We start from the raw sequence: 21,780 nt of genomic DNA on the forward strand, positions 1-21,780 counted from the left end.
CGCTTTTGTTCTCGCGAGCGGGGCGGGGGGGGGGGGGGGGGTTGTCGGTTGGGTTTGGAACCCTGGGCCGAGCGCGAGTTGGAACGCTTTGCTTTGAACGATGTTCCGGGTCTTTGGCTTTGTTTCGGTGTTGCTGCGGACAGTGAGCCGGGGCTCGGCCGCCGAGCTCTGCAGGCAGGAGAAGAAACACCCGCTGGTCTCTTGGGGTGAGTGAGAAGTGGCCCAGGATTCGGCGGGCGGGCTGGGCTGGGCAGGGCAGGTTCGGTTGGGGTGGATTTCTTCCCCCCCCCCCCCCGAGGGGCGGTGACCTTGATTGTAAAGCGTTAACAAAAAAAAAAATCAAAAGACTGCAGGATGCCCCCCCAAAAAAATAAACCCTCAGCGGGGTCAGGCAGCCTCTGTGGAGAGAGAGAGATAGAGAAAAACAGAATTGGAAGAAGTTGGAGATGTTTCAGCCATGGCTCAGTGGTAGCACTCTCACCTCCTTGAGTCAGAAGGTTGTGTGTTCAAGTCCCCACTCCAGAGACTGGAGCAGGTGATCCAGGCTGATGCTCGAGCGCAGTCAGTACTGAGGGAGTGCTGCACTGTCGGCGGCGCCGCCTCTTGGATGAGACGTTAAACCGAGGCCTTGTCTGCCCCCTCAGGTGGATGTAAAAGTTCCCGCGGCGCTATTTCGAAGAAGGGGTGGGGAGTTCTGCCGGTGTCCTTGACAGTATTTATCCCTCGACCAACACCTAAGAACAGATTATGTGGTCATTATTTCATTGCTGTTTGTGGGATCTTGCTGTGTGTAAATTGGCTGCTGCGTTTCCTACATTACAACGGTGGCTACACTTCAAAAGTACTTTGAGGGCTGTAAAGCATTTTGAGACATCCCCGAGGTCATGAAAGGTGTTCTATCAATGCAACAGTTTTTAAACGAGTGCAGGACCAGTAAAATGGTTGGGGGAGGGGGTAGGGGGAAGAAGAGAGGAAAAGAACAAAAGGGGGAGGACAGTGATGGGATGGAGGGCAGGATATGATTAAATGACAAAAGGGACAATGGTGCAAGGCAAAAGGACACAAAAAATGGGACAAGAACAGAAACAAGAGATGGGTTGAGAGGAGCTGTAAATGGTTACTGGAGAATAGCAGAGGGGGAGCAAAGCATGGAAAATCTGGCAAAGAGGAGAAGGCTTCCATGACCTGGGAATGTGGCAGAAGAAAAGCAGGTAGACCCTTCGGGATGTGGACCATCCCGATGGCCGTGGATCAATAGGGAATCCCCAGCTCGCACCTCCTCCACTCCCAGCGGCTCTGGTGCAGCCACCCTCCATTACCATGCCTACTGTCCGAGAGAAAATGATGGTTAAGGTCTAAAGTTGTTAAACTCAATGTTAAGGCTGTAAAGTGCCTAGTAGAAAGATGAGGTGCTGTGCCTCGAGCTTGTGTTGAGCTTCATTGGAGCAGTGTGGGATGGAGAATTAAAGTCAGACACCAAGAGCTCAATATTGCTGAAAGCCTAGAGGACTATAGAAAGTGCAGGGATGAAATTAAAAAGATTAGGAAAGCAAAGAGAGGTCATGAAGAAATACTGACCAGTAAAATCAAGGAAAACCCAAAAATGTTTTATAAATACATAAAGAGCAAAAGGATAACTAAGGAAAGAGTAGGGCCTATTAGAGACCAAAATGGTAACCTATGTGTGGAGGAGGAAGATGTGGGTATGGTACATAATGAATACTTTGTATCTGTTTTCACAAAAGAGGGGGACAATGCAGACATTGTAGTTTAAGAGGAGGAGTGAAATATTGGATGGGATGAACATAGTGAAGGAGGAAATATTAAGGGGACTAACATCTTTGAAAGTAGACATTTTTGGGTTTTCCTTGATTCCTAGAGAAGCAAGGGAGGAAATAGTGGAGGCTCTGACCATCATTTTCAAATCTTCTCTGGCTACAGGCATGGTGCCGGAGGACTGCTAATGTTGTACCATTGTTTATAAGGGGAGAAAAGAATAGACCAAGTAATGCCACCAAGGGTGACTTGATTGAGGTGTACAAAATTATGAGGGGCCCAGATAGAGTAGACAGGAAGCACCTGTTTCCCCTAGCGGAGAGTTCAAGAACTAGAGGACATAGATTTAAGCTGATTGGCGGAAGGATTAGAGGGGACATGAGGAAAAACTTTTTTACCCAGAGGGTGGTGGGTGTATGGAATTCGCTGCCCAAATTGGTAGTAGAGGCAGGGACCCTCAACTCTGGACCTGCACCTAAAGTGCTGTAAGCTGCAGGGCTACGGGCCGGGTGCTGGAAGGTGGGATTAGAATGGGCACCTGGTTGCTCTTCGAGCCGGCGCGGACACGATGGGCCGAATGGCCCCCTTCTGTGCTGTATCTTTTCTATGGTTCTAATTACAGGCCAGTCAGCCTTAATTCAGTGGTGAGCAAATTATTGGAAACAATTTTGAGGGATGGTATAAATCATCATTTAGAAAGGCACGGACAGTCAGCATGGATTTGTTAAGGGAAGGTCGTCTCTGATTAACTTGATTGAAATTTTTGAGGAGTTAACAAGGAGGATCGATGAGGGTTGCGTGTTTGATGTAGTCTACATAGATTTTAGCATGGCTTTTGACAAGGTCCCACATGGCAGACTGGTCAGAAAAGTAAAAGCCCTTGGGATTCAAGGGAAAGTGGCAAGTTGGATCCAAAATTGGCTCAGTGGCAGGAAGCAAAGGGTAATGGTTGACAGGTGTTTTTGTGACTGGAAGGCTGTTACCAGTGGGGTTCCACAGGCTTCAGTACTAGGCCCTTGCTTTTTGTGGTATATATTAATGATTTAGACCTAAATGTAAGGGGTATGATTAAGAAGTTTGCAGATGATACAAAAATTGGCCATGTGGTTGATAGTGAGGAGGAAAGCTGTAGACCGCAGGAAGATATCAATGGACTGGTCAGGTGGGCAGAAAAGTGGCAAATGGAATTCATTCCGGAGAAGTGTGAGGGAATGCATTTGGGGAGGGTAAACAAGGTAAGGGAATACACAATAAATGGGAGGATACTGAGAAGTGTAGAGGAACAGAGGGACCTTGGCGTGCATGTCCACAGATCCTTGAAGGTAGCAGGGCAGGTAGATATGGTGGTTAAAAAGGCATATGGATACTTTCCTTTATTAGCTGAGGTATAGAATCATAGAAGGTTACAGCACGGAAGGAGGCCATTCAGCCCATTGAGTCTGTGCCGGCTCTTTGCATGAGCAATCCAGCTAGTCCCACTGCCCCGCCCTATCCCTGTAGCCCTGCACATTTTTTCGTTTCAAGTACTTATCCAGTTCCCTTTTGAAAGCCATGATTGAATCTGCTTCCACCACTCCCTTGGGCAGTGCATTCCAGATCCTAACCACTCGCTATGTAAAAAAAAAAAAAATTTTTTCCTCATATCACCTTGGTTCTTTTGCCAGTCACCTTAAATCTATGCCCTCTGGTTCTTGATCCTTCTGCCAATGGGAAGTTTCTCTCTATCCACTCTGTCTAGACCTTTCATGATTTTGAACCTCTGTCAAATCTCCTCACAACCTTCTCCGTGTTCCAAGGAGAACAATCCCAGCCTCTCCACGTAATTTAAGTCTCTAAGTCTCTCATCACTGGAATCATTCTAGTAAATCTCCTCTGCACCCTTTCTAAGGCCTTCACATCCTTCCTACAGTGCAGTGCTCAGAACTGGACACAATACTCCAGTTGTGGCCGAACCAGTGTTTTATAAATATAAGAGCAAGGAGGTTATGCTAGAACTGTATAAAACACTAATTGGGCCATTGCTTGCGTACAGTGTACAGTTCTGGTCACGTTACAGGAAAGATGTGATTGCACTAGAGAGGGTACAGAGGAGATTTACGAGGATGTTGCCAGGGCTAGAGAATTTTAGCTATGAAGAAAGATTGGATAGGCTGGGGTTGGTTTCAATTGAACAAAGGAGGCTGAGGGATGATTTAATTGAGGTGTATAAAATCATGAGGGGCCTAGATAGATTGGATAGAGAGGACCTATTTCCCTTAGCAGAGGGATCAGTGACCAGAGGTCATAGATTTAAAGTAATTGGTAGAAGGATTAGAGAGGAGCTGAGGAGAAATTTTTTCACCCAGAGGGTAGTAGGGGTCTGGAACTCACTGCCTGAAAGGGTGGTTGAGGCAGAAACCCTCAACTCATTTAAAAAGTACTTGGATGTGGACTTGAAGTGCCATAACCCACAGGGCTATGGACCAAGTGCTGGAAAGTGGGATTAAACTGGATTGCTCTTTTTTGGCCGGCACTGACACGATGGGCCAATGGCCTCCTTCTGTGCCATAAATTTCTATGATTCTCCATCAAAGTGACTCAGTGTAAAGCCTGGACATTCACCCACCAGTCCTGAGCAGATCGGGTCTGAACGTCGCGTGGTTTGAATCGGGTTACTGAACTGGGCTGGAGTGGCCTCGATTAATGCACAGAGCAAGTGCCATTACCTTTAAATGAGACCCGCAGGAGGTGCTGTTCACGAGGTGTGTATGATGGCCAGCAGTAGAGAAGAAGAAATGCAGAACGTTATTTCAAAGTAAGCGGCATGAATACATTCTGGGTCTTCTGCGACCAGTGGACACCACAGGACGTTCATTCCACAATTGTTAGAAATATCAAAATGCTGATTTAGTTTGATTAGACCTGGTTAGATTATTTTTTAATGGTTCCCTCTTAAAGGGAGCACTTCCACTTAATGACACATAATGCCACCTTTCAACCAGTCTAATTAAAAAAAGCGCATCTATTGACTGTGCGCTGTCAACAATGCTTTCCGCTATTGACAACACATTGCCAATGCCAGGTTGTAGCCCTAACCCCTAATCTTAATCCCGAACCTTACCCGACCTCTAACCCCTACCCTAACTCTAAACACTAACCCGAATCCTAACCCACAATCACAAAATCACACGTCATCAATAGCTTGAAGTAGGACTGGCTGCTGGGCCAATAACCATTGTGATGTCATCGATGAATCAGATTGGCTACGTTTTCAATATTAAAAATAGGCATAAAAACCCTCGGAGCCTCCTGCGACCGATGGGCACCATGGGACATACACAGGTTTTTTTTTACTTTTTAGAAGTAATCCGACATTTGTGCCCTTTGTTACCAACTCACCAAGCAGAGGAAACAATCTTTCACTACCATTGTATGTATGAGAGAGATATGTATAAATATAAATATGTATGTATGTATGTATGTGTGGGGTTTTCCACTAGCTTTCGCGTTAGCATTTGTGCATTTCATGTCATTGATGCACAATAATGTTACACAATTGCAAATCATCTTTTGTGATGCTAAGAAATTCTATGCCCAGTATGTATTAAAGTAGAATGATGGAAAGAAGTAACACAAGCATATGCAGATTCGAACATTTTAAGAGTGCTCTACAATCATTCCTATTCCATGGATTTCTTGTCATCTTAAAGCACTGGGATAAATTCAAAGGATCCATGAAAAGCACATAGTGCTGATCAAGGAGGAAGGATCAAGCTAATGTTGCTATACCAGCAGACAAGTTTCTCTGCAGTGTGGGTAGTCTGGTTTTCCTTAGGGTGGTGAGGGGGAAGGGAAGGTTCTGGTCTTGATCAAGCAGACCATTTTGACCACCTTAACGAACCACCCACCCACCCAGAAAGTGCCTTAGATGACATTTATTCACATTAGCAAAATTACATGTTTGTTTTCTGGTTTTATCCTATACACTAACATATTACTAACTTTGTTTTTATTTATTTATTGTCACAAAAATTGTAAGTTCCCATGTACTTAAGCTTCCTCAGGCACTTAAGCAATGTAATGAATAGTCTTTATAAGTAGTGTGACTTAAGCAAATACTCTAATCACATGATGGTACAAGGATCTTTTACAGTGAAATATTGCATAACATACTACTCGCTGTCATAGAAATTGAAAGGATGTTGTTAATTGTTGCATGGTAAAATTGCTTCAAAGTGACCTTGTTTCCAATTTTGTATCCGAATCCCTGTGATCAATCAAAAATATCTAAAAACTTGTCAGATTTTCATATCTTTAAAATTCATCTTTTTTCATTTTTTATATACAGCTCCAGTTTACCTAAGCCAACCCAGCAGCTGCCGGAATGTTTGTACAGCTCTCCCTGAAATTGTCACCTACCTGGAATTAAAACAGTTGATTAAATCAAATGAAATTGTTTTGATCGATGTTAGAGAACCTTGGGAAATCAAGGAGTATGGACAGATTCCTGGATCTATAAATATACCATGTGAGTATATCTTTATGGATTTGGGCATAATCCATCTGCTGGTATATTGTAATTTTTATAACTATTGTATTTGTAAATGTATGTCTAGTGTGAGGTGATAATAAAGCAAATAGGATTCTGGGTTATGTTGCCAAATTGTTTCATTTCAGATCCCATAGCTAATGCCGATGCTGTACAGTGCCCTGGCCAGGCTGTACCTAGAGTGCTTTGTACAGTTCTGGCCACTGGTACATAAGTGGGTCATGCAGGCCATAGAGGCAGTGTGGAGGAAAGCAACCAAGCTGATGCCTAGTGTTGAACATCTATGAGGAATAACATGATAAACTGGGCTCTTCAATCTTGAAAAGAGATATCTGAGAGGACCTCCCTAGAGATATATAAGATACATGACAGGGTAACTAGAATGAATCTAAAGCAATACTTTCAGAAGTGTAGGGGAGCAGGAAAAGAGAACCCACATTCAGTGTTAAGGGCAAATTGAGGACTGACGTGATCAAATATTTCTTTATGTGGATGGGGATCAACAGCGGGAATAGGCTGCAGCATTTAAGAAACAACTAGACTAGTGGGAAAATGGTAGGGTTGGTTTTCTAAAAGAATGAGAACAAATGCTACAGTAGCCTAGTGGATTAGCAACCCAGCGATCGTAAGTTCACATTCCACCATGGCAAATTGTGAAATAGAATTCAGTAAGTCTACAATTTGTGGGATAGATTCTAGGTTGTCATAAAAACCGAACTGATTCATTGGTGTCCTCCAGCGAAGGGAGCTTGCCACCCCGACCCGGCCTGGTCTACATGTGACTACGTGGCTGACTCTTAATGCTTTCTAAAGTGGCCATTTATTTGGCATCGTTTCAAGGCAAGATTCAGGCAATTTTAGCCCACTTGATCCTGAAAACCTCCTTACTAACATCTGGAGACTGGTGCCCAAGTTGGGAGAACTGTCCCAGCCTGACATAGTCATACTCACAGAATCATATCTATTAACCAATATCCCATACCCCATCACCATCCCTGGGTATGTCCTGTTCCATCAGTAGAATAGACACATCAGAGATCATAGTATGGTGCAGCATAGGAGGAGGCCATTGAGCCCACCGTGCCTGTGCCGGCTCCCCGAAAGAGCCATCCAACCAGTCCCACTCCCTAGATCTGTTGCGTTCATACACTGACACTGAAGCAAACACCAAAATGACAGCATTTAATTCAGTCTAATATCACTTGATAAGAGTAAATAAGGAGAAACTGTTTCCACTGGCAGGAGGTTCGGTAACCAGATGATACAAGTTTAAGATAGGAACTTTACGAAGGATGTCAAAGCCTAGGAGAGAGTGCAGAGGAGATTTTCTAGAATGGTACCAGGGATGTGGGGCTTCAGTTATGTGGAGAGATTAGAGAAGGTTAAGGGCAGGATTTTTTTTATTCGTTCATGGGATGTGGGCATCGCTGGCGAGGCCGGCATTTATTGCCCATCCCTAATTGCCCTTGAGAAGGTGGTGGTGAGCCGCCTTCTTGAACCGCTGTAGTCCGTGTGGTGAAGGATCTCCCACAGTGCTGTTAGGAAGGGAGTTCCAGTTCCAGGATTTAGACCCAGCGACGATGAAGGAACGGCGATATATTTCCAATTCGGGATGGTGTGTGACTTGGAGGGGAACGTACAGGTGGTGGTGTTCCCATGTGCTTGCTGCTCTTGTCCTTCTAGGTGGTAGAGGTCGCGGGTTTGGGCGGTGCTGTCGAAGAAGCCTTGGCGAGTTGCTGCAGTGCATCCTGTGGATGGTACACACTGCAGCCACTATGTGCCGGTGGTGAAGGGAGTGAATGTTTAGGGTGGTGGATGGGATGCCAATCAAGCGTGCTGCTTTGTCCTGGATGGTGTCGAGCTTCTTGAGTGCTGTTGGAGCTGCACTCATCCAGGCAAGTATTCCATCACACTCCTGACTTGTGCCTTGTAGATGGTGGAAAGGCTTTGTGGAGTCAGGAGCTGAGTCACTCGCCGCAGAATACACAGCCTCTGACCTGCTCTTGTAGCCACAGTATGTGTGTGGCTGGTCCAGTTAAGTTTCTGGTCAATGGTGACCCCCAGGATGTTGATGGTGGGGGATTCGGCGATGGTAATGCCATTGAATGTCAAGGGGAGGTGGTTAGACACTCTCTTGTTGGAGATGGTCATTGCCTGGCACTTGTCTGGCACGAATGTTACTTGCCACTTATGAGCCCAAGCCTGGATGTTGTTCAGGTCTTGCTGCATGCGGGCTCGGACTGCTTCATTATTTGAGGGATTGCGAATGGAGCTGAACACTGTGCAATCATCAGCAAACATCCCCATTTCTGACCTTATGATGGAGGGAAGATCATTGATGAAGCAGCTGAAGATGGTTGGGCCTAGGACACTGCCCTGAGGAGCTCCTGCAGCAATGCCCTGGGGCTGAGATGATTGGCCTCCAACAACCCTTACCATCTTCCTTTGTGCTAGATATGACTCCAGCCACTGGAGAGTTTTCCCCCTGATTCCCATTGACTTCAATTTTACTAGGGCTCCTTGGTGCCACACTCGGTCAGATGCTGCCATGATGTCAAGGGCAGTCACTCTCACCTCATCTCTGGAATTCAGCTCTTTTGTCCATGTTTGGACCAAGGCTATAATGAGGTCTAGAGCCCAGTGGTCCTGGCGGAACCCAAACTGAGCATCTGTGAGCAGGTTATTGGTGAGTAAGTGCCGCTTGATAACACTGTCGATGACCTCTTCCATCGCTTTGCTGATGATTGAGAGTAGACTGATGGGGCGGTAATTGGCCTGATTGGATTTGTCCTGCTTTTTGTGGACAGGACATACCTGGGCAATTTTCCACATTGTCGGGTAGATGCCAGTGTTGCAGCTGTACTGGAACAGTTTGACTAGAGGCGCAGCTAGTTCTGGAGCACAAGTCTTCAGCACTACAGCTGGGATGTTGTCGGGGCCCATAGCCTTTGCTGTATCCAGTGCACTCAGCTGTTTCTTGATATCATGTGGAGTGAATCGAATTGGCTGAAGACTGGCTTCTGTGATGGTGGGGATATCGGGAGGAGGCCGAGATGGATCATCCACTCGGCACTTCTGGCTGAAGATGGTTGCAAACGCTTGAGCCTTGTCTTTTGCACTCATGTGCTGGACTCCGCCATCATTGAGGATGGGGATGTTTGCAGAGCCTCCTCCTCCCGTTCGTTGTTTAATTGTCCACCACCATTTACGACTGGATGTGGCAGGACTGCAAAGCTTTGATCTTATCTGTTGGTTGTGGAATCGCTTAGCTCTGTCTATAGCATGTTGCTTGCGCTGTTTAGCATGCATGTAGTCCTGAGTTGTAGCTTCACCAGGTTGGCACCTCATTTTTAGGTACGCCTGGTGCTGCTCCTGGCATGCTCTTCTACACGCCTCATTGAACCAGGGTTGATCCCCTGGCTTGTTGGTAATGGTAGAGTGAGGAATATGCCGGGCCATGAGGTGCTGGAATACAATTCTGCTGCAGCTGATGGCTCACAGTGCCTCATGGATGCCCAGTTTTGAGCTGCTAGATCTGTTCTGAATCTATCCCATTTAGCACATTGGTAGTGCCACACAACACGTTGGATGTTGTCCTCGGTGCAAAGATGGGACTTCATCTCCACGAGGACTGTGCGGTGGTCACTCCTACCAATACTGTCATGGACAGATGCATTTGCAACAGGTAGATTGGTGAGGATGAGGTCAAGTAAGTTTTTCCCTCGTGTTTGTTTACTCACCACCTGCCACAGGCCCAGTCTGGCAGCTATGTCCTTCAGGACTCGGCCAGCTCGGTCAGTCGTGGTGCTACCGAGCCACTCTTGATGGACATTGAAGTCCCCCACCCAGAGTACATTCTGTGTCCTTGCTACCCTCAGTGCTTCCTCCAAGTGGCGTTCAACATGGAGGAGGACTGATTCATCAGCTGTGGGAGGGCGGTAGGTGGTAATCAGCAGGAGGTTTCCTTTTTTGGTTCACATTTGGTTTACTTTCCCTTGCTTTTTGCTTGCCACTTCTTTCTCTATACAACCATTGAAAATGCTCAAACAATTTTTTACCCCATCCTTACCATTAAATAGTGGCAACTCTTTTTAAATTTTCCCGGCAGTCCTTTAAAGTCTACCATCTTACGTTATGTTCTGTGTCCTCCCCGCTTCGTGACCTTCCAGCTGTGGGTACAGGTTAGTCAAGAGCACACGTTAATTATGATAATGAACTGACCTCAGAATGTAATGTAAGATTGAACTCTGTTCTGTGTGCAAGCAGTTCACGCGCATCAATCCAGCCCTGGTAACTGCACCAGGACCAGAAAGTTGGCCTTATGTTTTTGGACCATCACACTACATCTTTGACACTTCATTGTTTTGGTTCAATGCACTGATTAAATACAGATACTAATAACAATCTTGATCTTCAGAAACATACAATCCACTGACATTATTGACATTAACTGAATGAGGAGTTAAGCAGTCTAAGCCAGTAATTTCTGGAGTTGTGCAAAGCCAAGAATGGGAGAGGAGTAAATTTTTTTAGCAGTCACGTGCTGAATTACATTGACATCTTTATTAAGAATGTTCTGAATGAGAAAAGTCTGTTTGGCCCAGCAGGCCAGCTCCATGCAGAGTCCACATCTGATTTTTATTGTGAATTTGCAACCCCCACCATTATTGCCTGTTGATCCTGAAGCTGGGAGTGTCCCAGACATGGCTCATTGTCCCGCACTGGTAAGCACCAGCCGATTTCTTTCTTGTACGTTTGTGCGCAAAGCTGATTTTGACTTGTGCTCATTTTTGTGTGGATGGTTGTCTCACTTTCTGTGTTGGGGAGCCTTCTATTTTCTGTGAATGGGGGTTGCACAAATTTGCATATGGAGCTTAAATTTCTCTGTAACTACATGCAGCCCATTCATTGGTTTTGATATGTATTGAATTTTTTTATTGAATTGCACAATAATTAAGAACTTTTTGTTTTTGCAAAATTAGTATCTTGTGCAGAAAAAATGTGTCTGTACCATTTAGACACAAAGTTCCCATGCTCAATGCTGAAACTAGCATAATTTTTAAATTCCATGGTGGCAGAAGAGGTGCATGTTCAGCAAATAATTTTGTAAATTTCATTATTTTAAGTTATACTGAGAAAAAGTACTGATATGGTTGTCAGGTTCGGCAGCATCCATGGAGACAGAAACAGCTGACGTTTCAGGTGATGACCTTTCATCAGAACTGGAAGATGTTAGAGATAATAGCTATTAAGCAGCAATGCACTGCTTGAAAGGTGATGGAAGCAGATTCAATAGTAGCTTTCAAAAGGGAATTGGATATATACTTGAAAATGATAAAATTGCAGGGCTGTGGGGAAAGAGCAGGGTAGTGGAACTAATTGGATACCTCAAAGAGCCAGCACAGGCACGATGGGCTGAATCACCACTTTCTGTGCTGTATGATTCTAAGGACAGAGCCAACGAAAAGGGGGCAAAAAAAGAACAAAGGGGAGAGAGGGAGAGATCTGTTATAAGGTGGAGGGCAGGAGTGATTAAATAACAAAAATGGTGATGGTACAAGGCAAAAGAAGGTGATAATGAGACAAGTATAGAAACAAAAGGAACAAAGAGAGTATGAGAATAGACTGTTGGCCACATAAAAAGGAATCCAAAAGTCTTCTACAGGCATGTAAACGGCTAGTAAGACGAGGGGTGGAGCCGATTAGGGACCATAAAGGAGATCTACTCATGGAGGCTGAGGAGATGGCCGAGGTACTAAATGAGTTCTTTGCATCTGTCTTTACCAAGGAAGAAGATGCTGTCAGAGTCTCAGTAAAGGAAGATATAGTTGAGATACTGGATGGGCTAAAAATTGATGATGAAGAGGTACTTGAAAGGCTAGCTGTACTTAAAGTAGATAAATCACCCAATCCGGTTGGGATGCATCCTAGGTTGCTGAGGGAAGTAAGGGTGGAAATTGCAGAGGTACTGGCCATAATCTTCCAAACATCTGTAGATATGGGAGTGGTGCCAGAGGATTGGAGAATTGCAAATGTTACACCCTTATTCAAAATAGGGTGCAAGGATAAACCCAGCAACTATAGGCCAGTCAGTTTAACCTCAGTGGTGGGAAACATTTAGAAATGGTAATCTGGATCAGAGGTGAGGTGAGAGTGACTGCCCTTGACATCAAGGCATCATTTGACCGAGTGTGGCACCAAGGAGCCCTAGTAAAACTGAAGTCAATGGGAATTGGGGAAAACTCTCCAGTGGCTGGAGTCATACCTAGCACAAAGGAAGAAGGCAGTGGTTGTTGGAAGCCAATCATCTCAGCCCCAGGACATTGCTGCAGGAGTTCCTCAGGGCAGTGTCCTAGGCCCAACCATCTTCAGCTGCTTCATCAATGACCTTCCCTCCATCATAAGGTCAGAAATGGGGATGTTCGCTGATGATTGCAGTGTTCAGTTCCATTCGCAACTCCTCAGATAATGAAGCAGTCCGTGCCCGCATGCAGCAAGACCTGGACAACATCCAGGCTTGGCTGATAAGTGACAAGTAACACTTGTGCCAGACAAGTGCCAGGCAATGGCCATCTCTAACAAGAGAGAGTCTAACCACCTCCCCTTGACATTCAACGGCATTACCATTGCCAAATCCCCCCCCATCAACATCCTGGGGATCACCATGGACCAGCCACATAAATACTGTGTCTACAAGAGCGGGTCAGAGGCTGGGTATTCTGCGGCGAGTAACTCACCTCCTGACTCCCCAAAGCCTTTCCACCATCTACAAGGCACAAGTCAGGAGTGTGTTGGAATATCTCCACTTGCCTGGATGAGTGCCGCTCCAACAACACTCAAGAAGCTCAACACCATCCAGGACAAAACAGCCTGCTTGATTGGCACCCCATCCACCACCCTAAACATTCACTCCCTTCACCACCGGCACACCGTGGCTGCAGTGTGTACCATCCACAGGATGCACTGCAGCAACTCGCCAAGGCTTCTTCGACAGCACCTCCCAAACCCGCGACCTCTACCACCTAGAAGGACAAGAGCAGCAGGCACATGGGAACAACACCACCTGCACGTTCCCCTCCAAGTCACACAACATCCTGACTTGGAAATATATCACCGTTCCTTCATTATCGCTGGGTCAAAATCCTGGAACTCCCTTCCTAACAGCACTGTGGGAGAACCTTCACCACACGGACTGCAGCGGTTCAAGAAGGCGGCTCACCACCACCTTCTCAAGGGCGATTAGGGATGGGCAATAAATGCTGGCCTCGCCAGCGACGCCCACATCCCATGAACTAATTTTTTTTAAAATTAAAATTAAGTCACTTGGACAAGTGTGGATGGATTAGGGAAAGCCAGCACGGATTTGTTCAAGGCAAATCATGTTTAACTAACCTGATTGAGTTTTTTGATGAGGTAACAGAGAGAGTAGATGAGGGCAATGCAGTTGACAGTGGACTTTCAAAAGGCATTTGATAAAATGCTGCACGGTGGGCTTATCAAGATTGCAGCCCATGGAATAAAGGGGGCAGTAGCAACATGGATGCAGAATTGGCTAAGGGACATGAAACAGAGACTAGTGGTGAACGGTTGTTTTTCGGACTGGAGAGAGGTGTACTGTGGTGTTCCCCAGGGGTCGTTACTGGGACCACTACTTTTCTTGATCAATATTAATGACTTGGACTTGGGTGTACAGGGCACAATTTCAAAATTTGCAGATGACACAAAACTTGGAAGGATATTACAGTGAGGAGGAATGTGATAGACTTCAAGAAGATATAGACAGGCTGGTGGCATGGGCGGACATGTAGCAGATGAAATTTAACACAAAAAAATGCGAAGTGTTACATTTCAGTAGGAAGAACGAGGAGAGGCAATATAAACTAGAGGGCACAATTCTAAAAAGGGTACAGGAACAGAGAGATCTGGGGATGTATGTGCACAAATCGTTGAAGGTGGCAAGGCAGTTTGAGAAAACGGTTAAAAAAGCATACGGGATCCTGGGCTTTATAAATAGGCATAAGAGTACAAGAGTACAAAAGTATGGAAGTCATGATGAATCTCTATAAAACACTGGTTCAGCCATAACTGAAGTATTATGTCCAGTTCTGGGCACCATAATTTAGGAAAGATATGAAGGCCTTGGAGAGGGTGCAGAAGAGATTTAGTAGAATGATTCCAGGGAGGAGGGACTTTAGTTACATAGATAGACTGGAGAAGCTGGGGTTGTTCTCCTTGGAACAGAGACGGTTGCGAGGAGGTTTGATAGAGAGAGGTATTCAAAATCATGAAGGGTCTAGACAGAAACTGTTCCCATTGGTGGAAGGGTCAAGGACCAGAGGACATAGATTTAAGGTGATTGGCAAAAGAACCAAAGGTGACATGAGGAAAAACTTTTTCACACCGAGTGGTTAGGATCTGGAATGCACTGCCCGAGGGGATGGTGGAGGCAGATTCAATCATGGCCTTCGAAAGGGAACTGGATAAGTACTTGAAAGGAAAAAATTTGCAGGACTACGGGGATTGGGCGAGGGAGTGGGACTAGCTGGATTGCTCTTGCATAGAGCCAGTATGGACTCGATTGGCCGAATGACCTCCTTCCGTGCTGTCACCTTTCTATGATTCTAAAAGAAAGGTCCAGAGGAGGTGTAAAGGGTTACAGCAGAATAGCAGAGGGGGAGGGAAGCATGGAAAATCTGAAAAAGTTGGGAAGCCTCCTGTGGCCCGGGAACATAGCGGAAGAAAGTCAGGTGGACCCTAAGGGAGCAGATCACCCCAATTCGGGATCCCCAGCCCACACCTCCTCTGCTTCCAGTGGCTCTGGTGTAGCCGTCCTCCATCACCAGCACCTGCTGTCCGAGAGAAAATGGGAGCGGTGGTTAAAGTTTAATGTTAAATTCAACATTAAGGCCAGAAAGCTGTAAAGTGCCTAGTAGAGATGCTATTCCTTAAGTTTCATTGGAACAGTGTAGGGGGCCACGGACAGAGAGGTCTGAGTGGGTGTGGAATGGAGAATTAAAGTGGCAAATGACCAAAGGCTCAGGGTCACTCTTGCATACTGAATGAAGGTGTTCAGCAAAGCGATGACCCAGTCTGTATTTGGTCTCCCCAACGTAGAAGAGACCACATCATGAGCAGTGAATAGTGTACTAAGTTGAAGAAGTACAAGTAAATTGGAGATTTAAGGAATGGTGCTGTATCTCCTGTGCTTGCAAGGGAAGGGGAGCAGTTTTAGGGGGTGATGGAAGAGTGTACCAGGATGTCACGGAGGAATGCTGACAGGAGGAGGGGAAGATGTGCTTGGAGGTGGCGGAAATGGTGGATGATCCATTGAATGCGGAGGCTGGTGAAGTGGAAGGTGAGGACAAGGGGAACTCTATCATGATTCTGGGATGGAGAAGGGGTGAGGATGGAAGTGTGGAAAATGGGATGGACGTGGTCAAGGACCCTGTCAACCACAGTGGAGGGGAAGTCTCAACTTAGGAAAGAGGGTGACATTTTGGAAGCTGGTGTGGAATGTGGCATCGTCGGAACAGATGTGATGAAGAAACGGAGAATGTAAGAGAGTCCTTACAGGAAGCGGTGTATAATCAAGGTAGCTGTGGAAGTCAGTGGGCTTGCAGTCGACATTGGTGGACAGCCTATCCCCAGAAATGGAAATAGAGAAGTCAAGAAAGGAAGGGAAGAGTCTGAGCTAGATCATGTGAAAGTAAGGGAAGGTTGGACGTTAGAAGCAAAGTTGATATTTTCAGGTCGAGAGCAGGAAGTGACATCGACAGCCATGAATGTACTGGGGTGGGGGGTGATTGGGGAGAGAAAGGTCGGGGAGGGGATCTGAGTCAGATTGGAACAAAGAATGTTCCAAGTATATCTCAAAAAGGCAGGCATAGCTAGGACCCATACGGGTTCCCATAGCGTCATCTTTTGTTTGGAGGATAACATCTAGTGATCACAGCCCCAAAAACAAACAGTCTCATAACAAAAGTAAAAACAGGATATCCTGTAATACCAGGTAACGACATCTTACTGAAATATAAAATATTACGGGGAAGCGGGCCTCTGGGATAATCTTCCCCATTCCCTCCAAGGCTAGGATGCAACATGAATGTTTATTTAAAACAAAATTTTAACAGTAAATGTGGAAATTATCCAAGTTTGTAAACAGGGTGGAGTTCAGCTACTATAGTTAGCTGTTCAACTGTATAATTCTGATTCACTTTGTAATCGAATATCAGTCTTCCAACAGATAGTGGTTTACAGGGTGCATACACGATCTTGCCTGCAGTGTTTTGAGTGCACAGTGTGGATTAGTGATCCACAAGGATCAGTGCTGGGACCACTGTTCACCATTTACATAAACAATTTGGACTCAGGAATTGGAAGTTACAATTTCAAAATTTGGGGCCCACACCAAATTGGGGGGGGTATAGTTAATACCGAGGACTGCGACAAAATACAGGAAGACATTAATAAACTTGCAGAATGGGCGTGTAATTGGCAAATGAATTTTAATATAGATAAGTGTGAGGTGGTAGGAAAAATGAGGCCACATACTCCTGGGAAAATAAGAATCTAAATGGGTAGAGGAGCGGAGGGATCTGGGGTACAGATACACAAATCACTAAAAGTAGCGATGGAGATTAATTAAGGCTGTTTTTATATATTTTTTAAAAAAGCAAACCAAGCTCTAGAATTCAAAAGCAAAGAAGTTATGTTAAACTTGAATAGCATCTTGGTTAGACCACACTTGGAGTACTCTGCACAGTTCTGGTCTCCATATTATAAAATGGATCTAGAGGCATTGGAGAAGATGCAAAAAAGATTTACGAGGATGATACCAGAACTGAGAGGTTATACCTATCATCAGGAAAGATTGAACAGGCTGGGGCTCTTTTCTCTAGAAAAGAGAAGACTGAGGGGGGTGACCTGATAGAGGTCTTTAAGATTATGAAAGGGTTTGATAGGGTAGACATAGAGATGTTACCATTTGCGGGGTAGACCAGAACTAGGGGCCATAAGTATAAGATTGTCACTAATTAATAAATCCAATAGGGAATTGAGGAGGAACTTCTTTACCCAGAGAGTGGTTACAATGTGAAACTGCTGCCATTTGTATTTTAAAATATAATTTAACCCATGAGAGTAGCCATAATAATGGTGAGTGGTAAAAAAATTAAATGTTCTTTTTGGATCTGTGACTTTTTTAAAAACGACTATTACCCTTTAACAGTAAATATTTTGTATTGGTGCAACTGTTTAAATATGGGTTACATTGATTTGTTTTTTCATTTGCCTAAAGTGGGACAAGTGGAGCAAGCCTTGAAGTTGGACCCCAACAGCTTTATGGAAACGTACAATGGGAAAATGCCATCTACATCAGACAAAATTGTCTTTTCTTGTTTGGCAGGAATCAGGAGCAAGAAGGCTTTAGATGCTGCTGCATCAGTGGGCTACAGTAGGTGAGTACAATACTAGCAACATAAAATATGTTATTTACATGCCTACTTTACTGCTCAGTTACCTGGGCAAAACTGTTAATCAAAAGTGAATCAAAGCTGCATGTAGCCTGAATTGGAATGGGACTGAATTCATGGACTCAGAACAAAAAGATCTTTTTTCTATCAAGTCTGGTCAGTGTTCTTCTTCCATGTAAACCACCTAGTCTAATCCCACACTCATGATTGCTCACCATACCCGGTATTGCTTTTTTTTTGCAAGCGACTATATAATTCCCTTTAAAAATAAATTTTGGATTCCTGTTTCAACAATGGCATGCGGCAGAGAAAACAACGTTTCAACCACTCAAATTTTTTTTCTAGCCTTCCCTTTAATTCTTTGTGATTCTTAAATTTGTGTCCTCTTGTTGCTGTCTGACTGGTCAATGGAAATAATCTATTGCTATTTACATTATTATAGCCCTTCATAATGTTGAAGACTTCTGTTAGGTCACTCAACGTTCTCAACTCTAGTGAAAAAAGTTCCGTCCGCTCCAGTCTCTCTTAACTGTAATGCGTAAAGCCTGGTAACATCCTGGTGAATCTAGGCTGCACCTTTTCCATTGTTTTGATGATATTGTTGTAATGATGAGCTCAAAACTGCATACAGTACTCCAATTGCAGCCTAACTAAGGTCTTGTACAAGTTCGACATTATCCTGCTTTCATTTTGTGTCTTTAAATTCAAAACTAAGCATTCAGTTTGCCTTTATGGCCTTCTCAACTTAGGCTGCCACCTTTAATGATGTGTGTGTATATCTGCATACTAGGATGCCTCTGCTCCATTTAATGTGTATTTTTTCATATTTTTCTACATTGAACTGCATCTGCCACCTATCTGCCAATCCTACTAACCTATCTATGTCCTCCTGCAGTCTTTCACAGTTCTTGTTATAGTTCGCTATGCCCTCCAGTTTGGTGTCCTTAGCCTATTTTGGTAATCTTCAATTCCTAAATCTAGATCATTTATTTATATAGTAATTGAGAGTGGCCCCAATGACAGACTCCTATGAACAACACTCACATCTTTCTACTCCAAGAAATGTCTTTTTACTTCTAATTTTACTTGCCCCCAATAATCTGTCTATTCATGTACCTATACTTAATGTGATATGCCATTATTTTTGCAATATGCCTCTTATGTGATATCTTATCGAATGCTTTGTGAAAATCCATCTACTTCATTAATTTTATCTCTCCTCTGTTTATTCAAAGAATTCTGTAGGGTTGGTAAAGTGTGACTTGCCCGTTGTAAAGCTATGCTGACAAACTGATGTTTCTCAAGGTGCTTAGTAATTTGTTCCTGTATGACAGACACTAGTTGTTTACCAACTGAAGAAAGAGTAATTAGGCTATAATTTCCTGGCCTATCCCCATCTCATTTTTTGAAGAAGGGGTGTCACATTTTCCCCTCTCCACTCCTCAGGCACAGTTTTACTTGCCAAAGAATTTTTGAAAAATTACAGTCAGAACCTCTGCTATTTCTTCTTTAGCTTCCCTCTGGATCCTCAGAGCAGGAAATCCAGGATTATACACTATCCTATTTGAAATTCATTTCCCATTACTTCAATATATACAAGGCACCTACAAACCAATGTCCTATTTGTGAAAAGTGGCTGTTGAAGTTAGATGACTGTTTAATATTAGAGGATGTAATGTGATTTTAGGTATGTGAAATGTCATTTTTTAATAAAAACAATTTTCTTTGAGTTCCAGAACAATTACTGTACTCAAAGCAATTCAGTATATGAAGTGCTTTGAGACAATTTGATGTGATAAGATGCTATATAAATCCAAGTATTTATCATCATTGTGAAAATACAAATGTGTACTGTTCAGTTACCACATAATGTCAGATGATAAAATGGCTGATTGCTACTTTTTGTTTCAGAGCTCTACATTTCCCTGGTGGTTGGGAAGAATGGGTGAAACATGAATTTTCTGAGAAGAAACGCTGAACTGTTTGGGACAATTTTTTGTGATAATCTCCTCAAAGCATATGAAAGAATAAACCTAAAGATAGAAAATTAAACGATCTCTATTGAAAAATTTTCTCAAGCTTCTAGTACTCTACATAATGATCACTACTCAGGAATATAAAATTTGCACTTTTTTTTATATACTAGAGCATTCACTTTTTAGTTCATTTATTTGGGATTTGTGAAATCTGAATAAAAACCTCTTGAGGATTGGTTTTGGAAAATATATTTTGTGCATTGCTCAAAGTACTTTAAAAGATGGGAATAACCAGCAATATTAATGGTGACATAGCTGATAAAATGACCAGTTTTACCATGGAATTTGGAATAAAAACCTAAGGAAGCTAAATGCATCTGAGTTTGCTGATTTAGTATAGATAGCAAAATCTGTATTGATGCAGTTTTTAAAATGAGAAAACTTTGATTCTTCATTTCATAAACCAAACTTCAGTCTAGTTTTAGCACATCCTTTCCAGTGGAGTTACATTTTTTAAATTTGTTGCATGTGTGTGCTAGGCACTGCTAATAACTTAATATTTTGTAACTATAAAGTCTCTGAAAATAATTGAAATAAAACTTCGATTTACACAGGATTCATGTTTTTCCCTACTTTTCACATGATCATCTAACGAGCTGTTGTACTTCGTATGTTGTAAGTAGTCCTGCTACAGTGTATAAAAGATACTGTTTGTGTACACATTTGATTGTATTAAAGCTGCCCCACATTCAGAAAGGCACTTGTTTCATAACTATCATCAAGATATGTGCTTTTACTGGTAATGACTGGTGCATAAGGGACTATATTCAGAGCTTTTTCTAGTTTTGATGAACCATTTAATTTTTATAGCAGAATTAGAATATCTTTGCACCCAGTGTCACAAGTATCCTATATTCAATGCAGTGTAACCTCAGGAGTATCTTCCCACCAGTGCAAGATTTCTGTTTACATTGTCATGGTTGGAGTGCTGATTATGGGTAGTCCTAGGTGCCATGTACTTGTTCCTACTGGGACTGGATCAAGAATACCCCAACTTAGTTCACTTCGGACTCTTATTCCTGCAGGCTTTCCTCATACTTGTCTGTTCTGAATTTGTCCCCAAATCTTCCTTTTTACCCCTCAAAATATACACAGCACATACCAAATTATTGGTTTAATAGTTGGTGTAAAATTATTTTGGATCTAGTATTCTTTTAACAAATTGGCATTTGACTTTTTAGCAAGTAATCTCTTCTGTATGTCTTGCGATGTCTGCACGGCCATTTCTAATTTCTTTACTATATCTTAACTTTGTTAAAGCCCAAGACATGCAGCAAGATGGCAGGCAATATGTGTAAAGTCTGAGGTGGATACAGGATATATGGTAGCTGATCCTACACATGCAGGAGAGTGAGAAACTGGGGATGGGTTGAGACCGACAGTTTGCGGGCTGGAACCAGGTTAGTGGAGTCAGAAGCAGTGATTGGGAAGGACTAGACAGCCTGTTGTTCAGACCTAAGTTTGGGAGTGTAGCAGTGGTCAAGCCTGGCAGCACTCGGATGGAGGGAGGATTGGGAAAGGCAAGATTGCTGGAGTCTGAACTTAGCTCACTTGTCATCAACTGTGGAAATGGCCAAATGCTCCTATCCAAGCTCTGCTTTAATTCTTCAGATCAGAGGGATGTGCTTTTTCTTCCACAGAAGGGAAACTTTCTTCATGAAAAGGCTTTGCTCACATGAACAGCTCTACGTGATGAGATTGTTGCATTTACTAGCTGCGCTTGCTCTGAGGATGGATTCAAAAATTGGTCAGTCAAACCGATTCAGAAGATTGTGTGCTTAGCCCAGAACTTTCACTGCATGGCTTCAAGATCCTGAACAATTACCACTACCAATGGAATGTGTTTGGAATGGGGCAACATGCTTCCTTCAGTAGTTTGACCAGTTGTGACTTTTACCAGCTGATTAGCATCTAAGTAGAATAGAGAACAAAACAAGACCTGAGCAGGAGCAGAGGGAAATGTCAAACC

General features: G+C 43.7%; 1 protein-coding gene across 1 annotated transcript; it reads left to right on the top strand.

Moving 5' to 3' along the window:
* The first annotated feature begins 29 nt into the window (after positions 1 to 29).
* Positions 30 to 20,507, top strand: tstd3 (thiosulfate sulfurtransferase like domain containing 3). Its single transcript, XM_067984778.1, has 4 exons — positions 30 to 206; positions 6,104 to 6,283; positions 17,601 to 17,760; positions 19,687 to 20,507. Exons 1-4 carry the CDS (start codon positions 101 to 103, stop codon positions 19,751 to 19,753), a joined length of 513 nt encoding a protein of 170 aa, XP_067840879.1. The 5' UTR covers positions 30 to 100; the 3' UTR covers positions 19,754 to 20,507.
* Positions 20,508 to 21,780: the final 1,273 nt, after the last annotated feature.

This window comes from Heptranchias perlo, chromosome 5 (assembly GCF_035084215.1).
Source record: "Heptranchias perlo isolate sHepPer1 chromosome 5, sHepPer1.hap1, whole genome shotgun sequence".
Taxonomy (NCBI): domain Eukaryota; kingdom Metazoa; phylum Chordata; class Chondrichthyes; order Hexanchiformes; family Hexanchidae; genus Heptranchias; species Heptranchias perlo.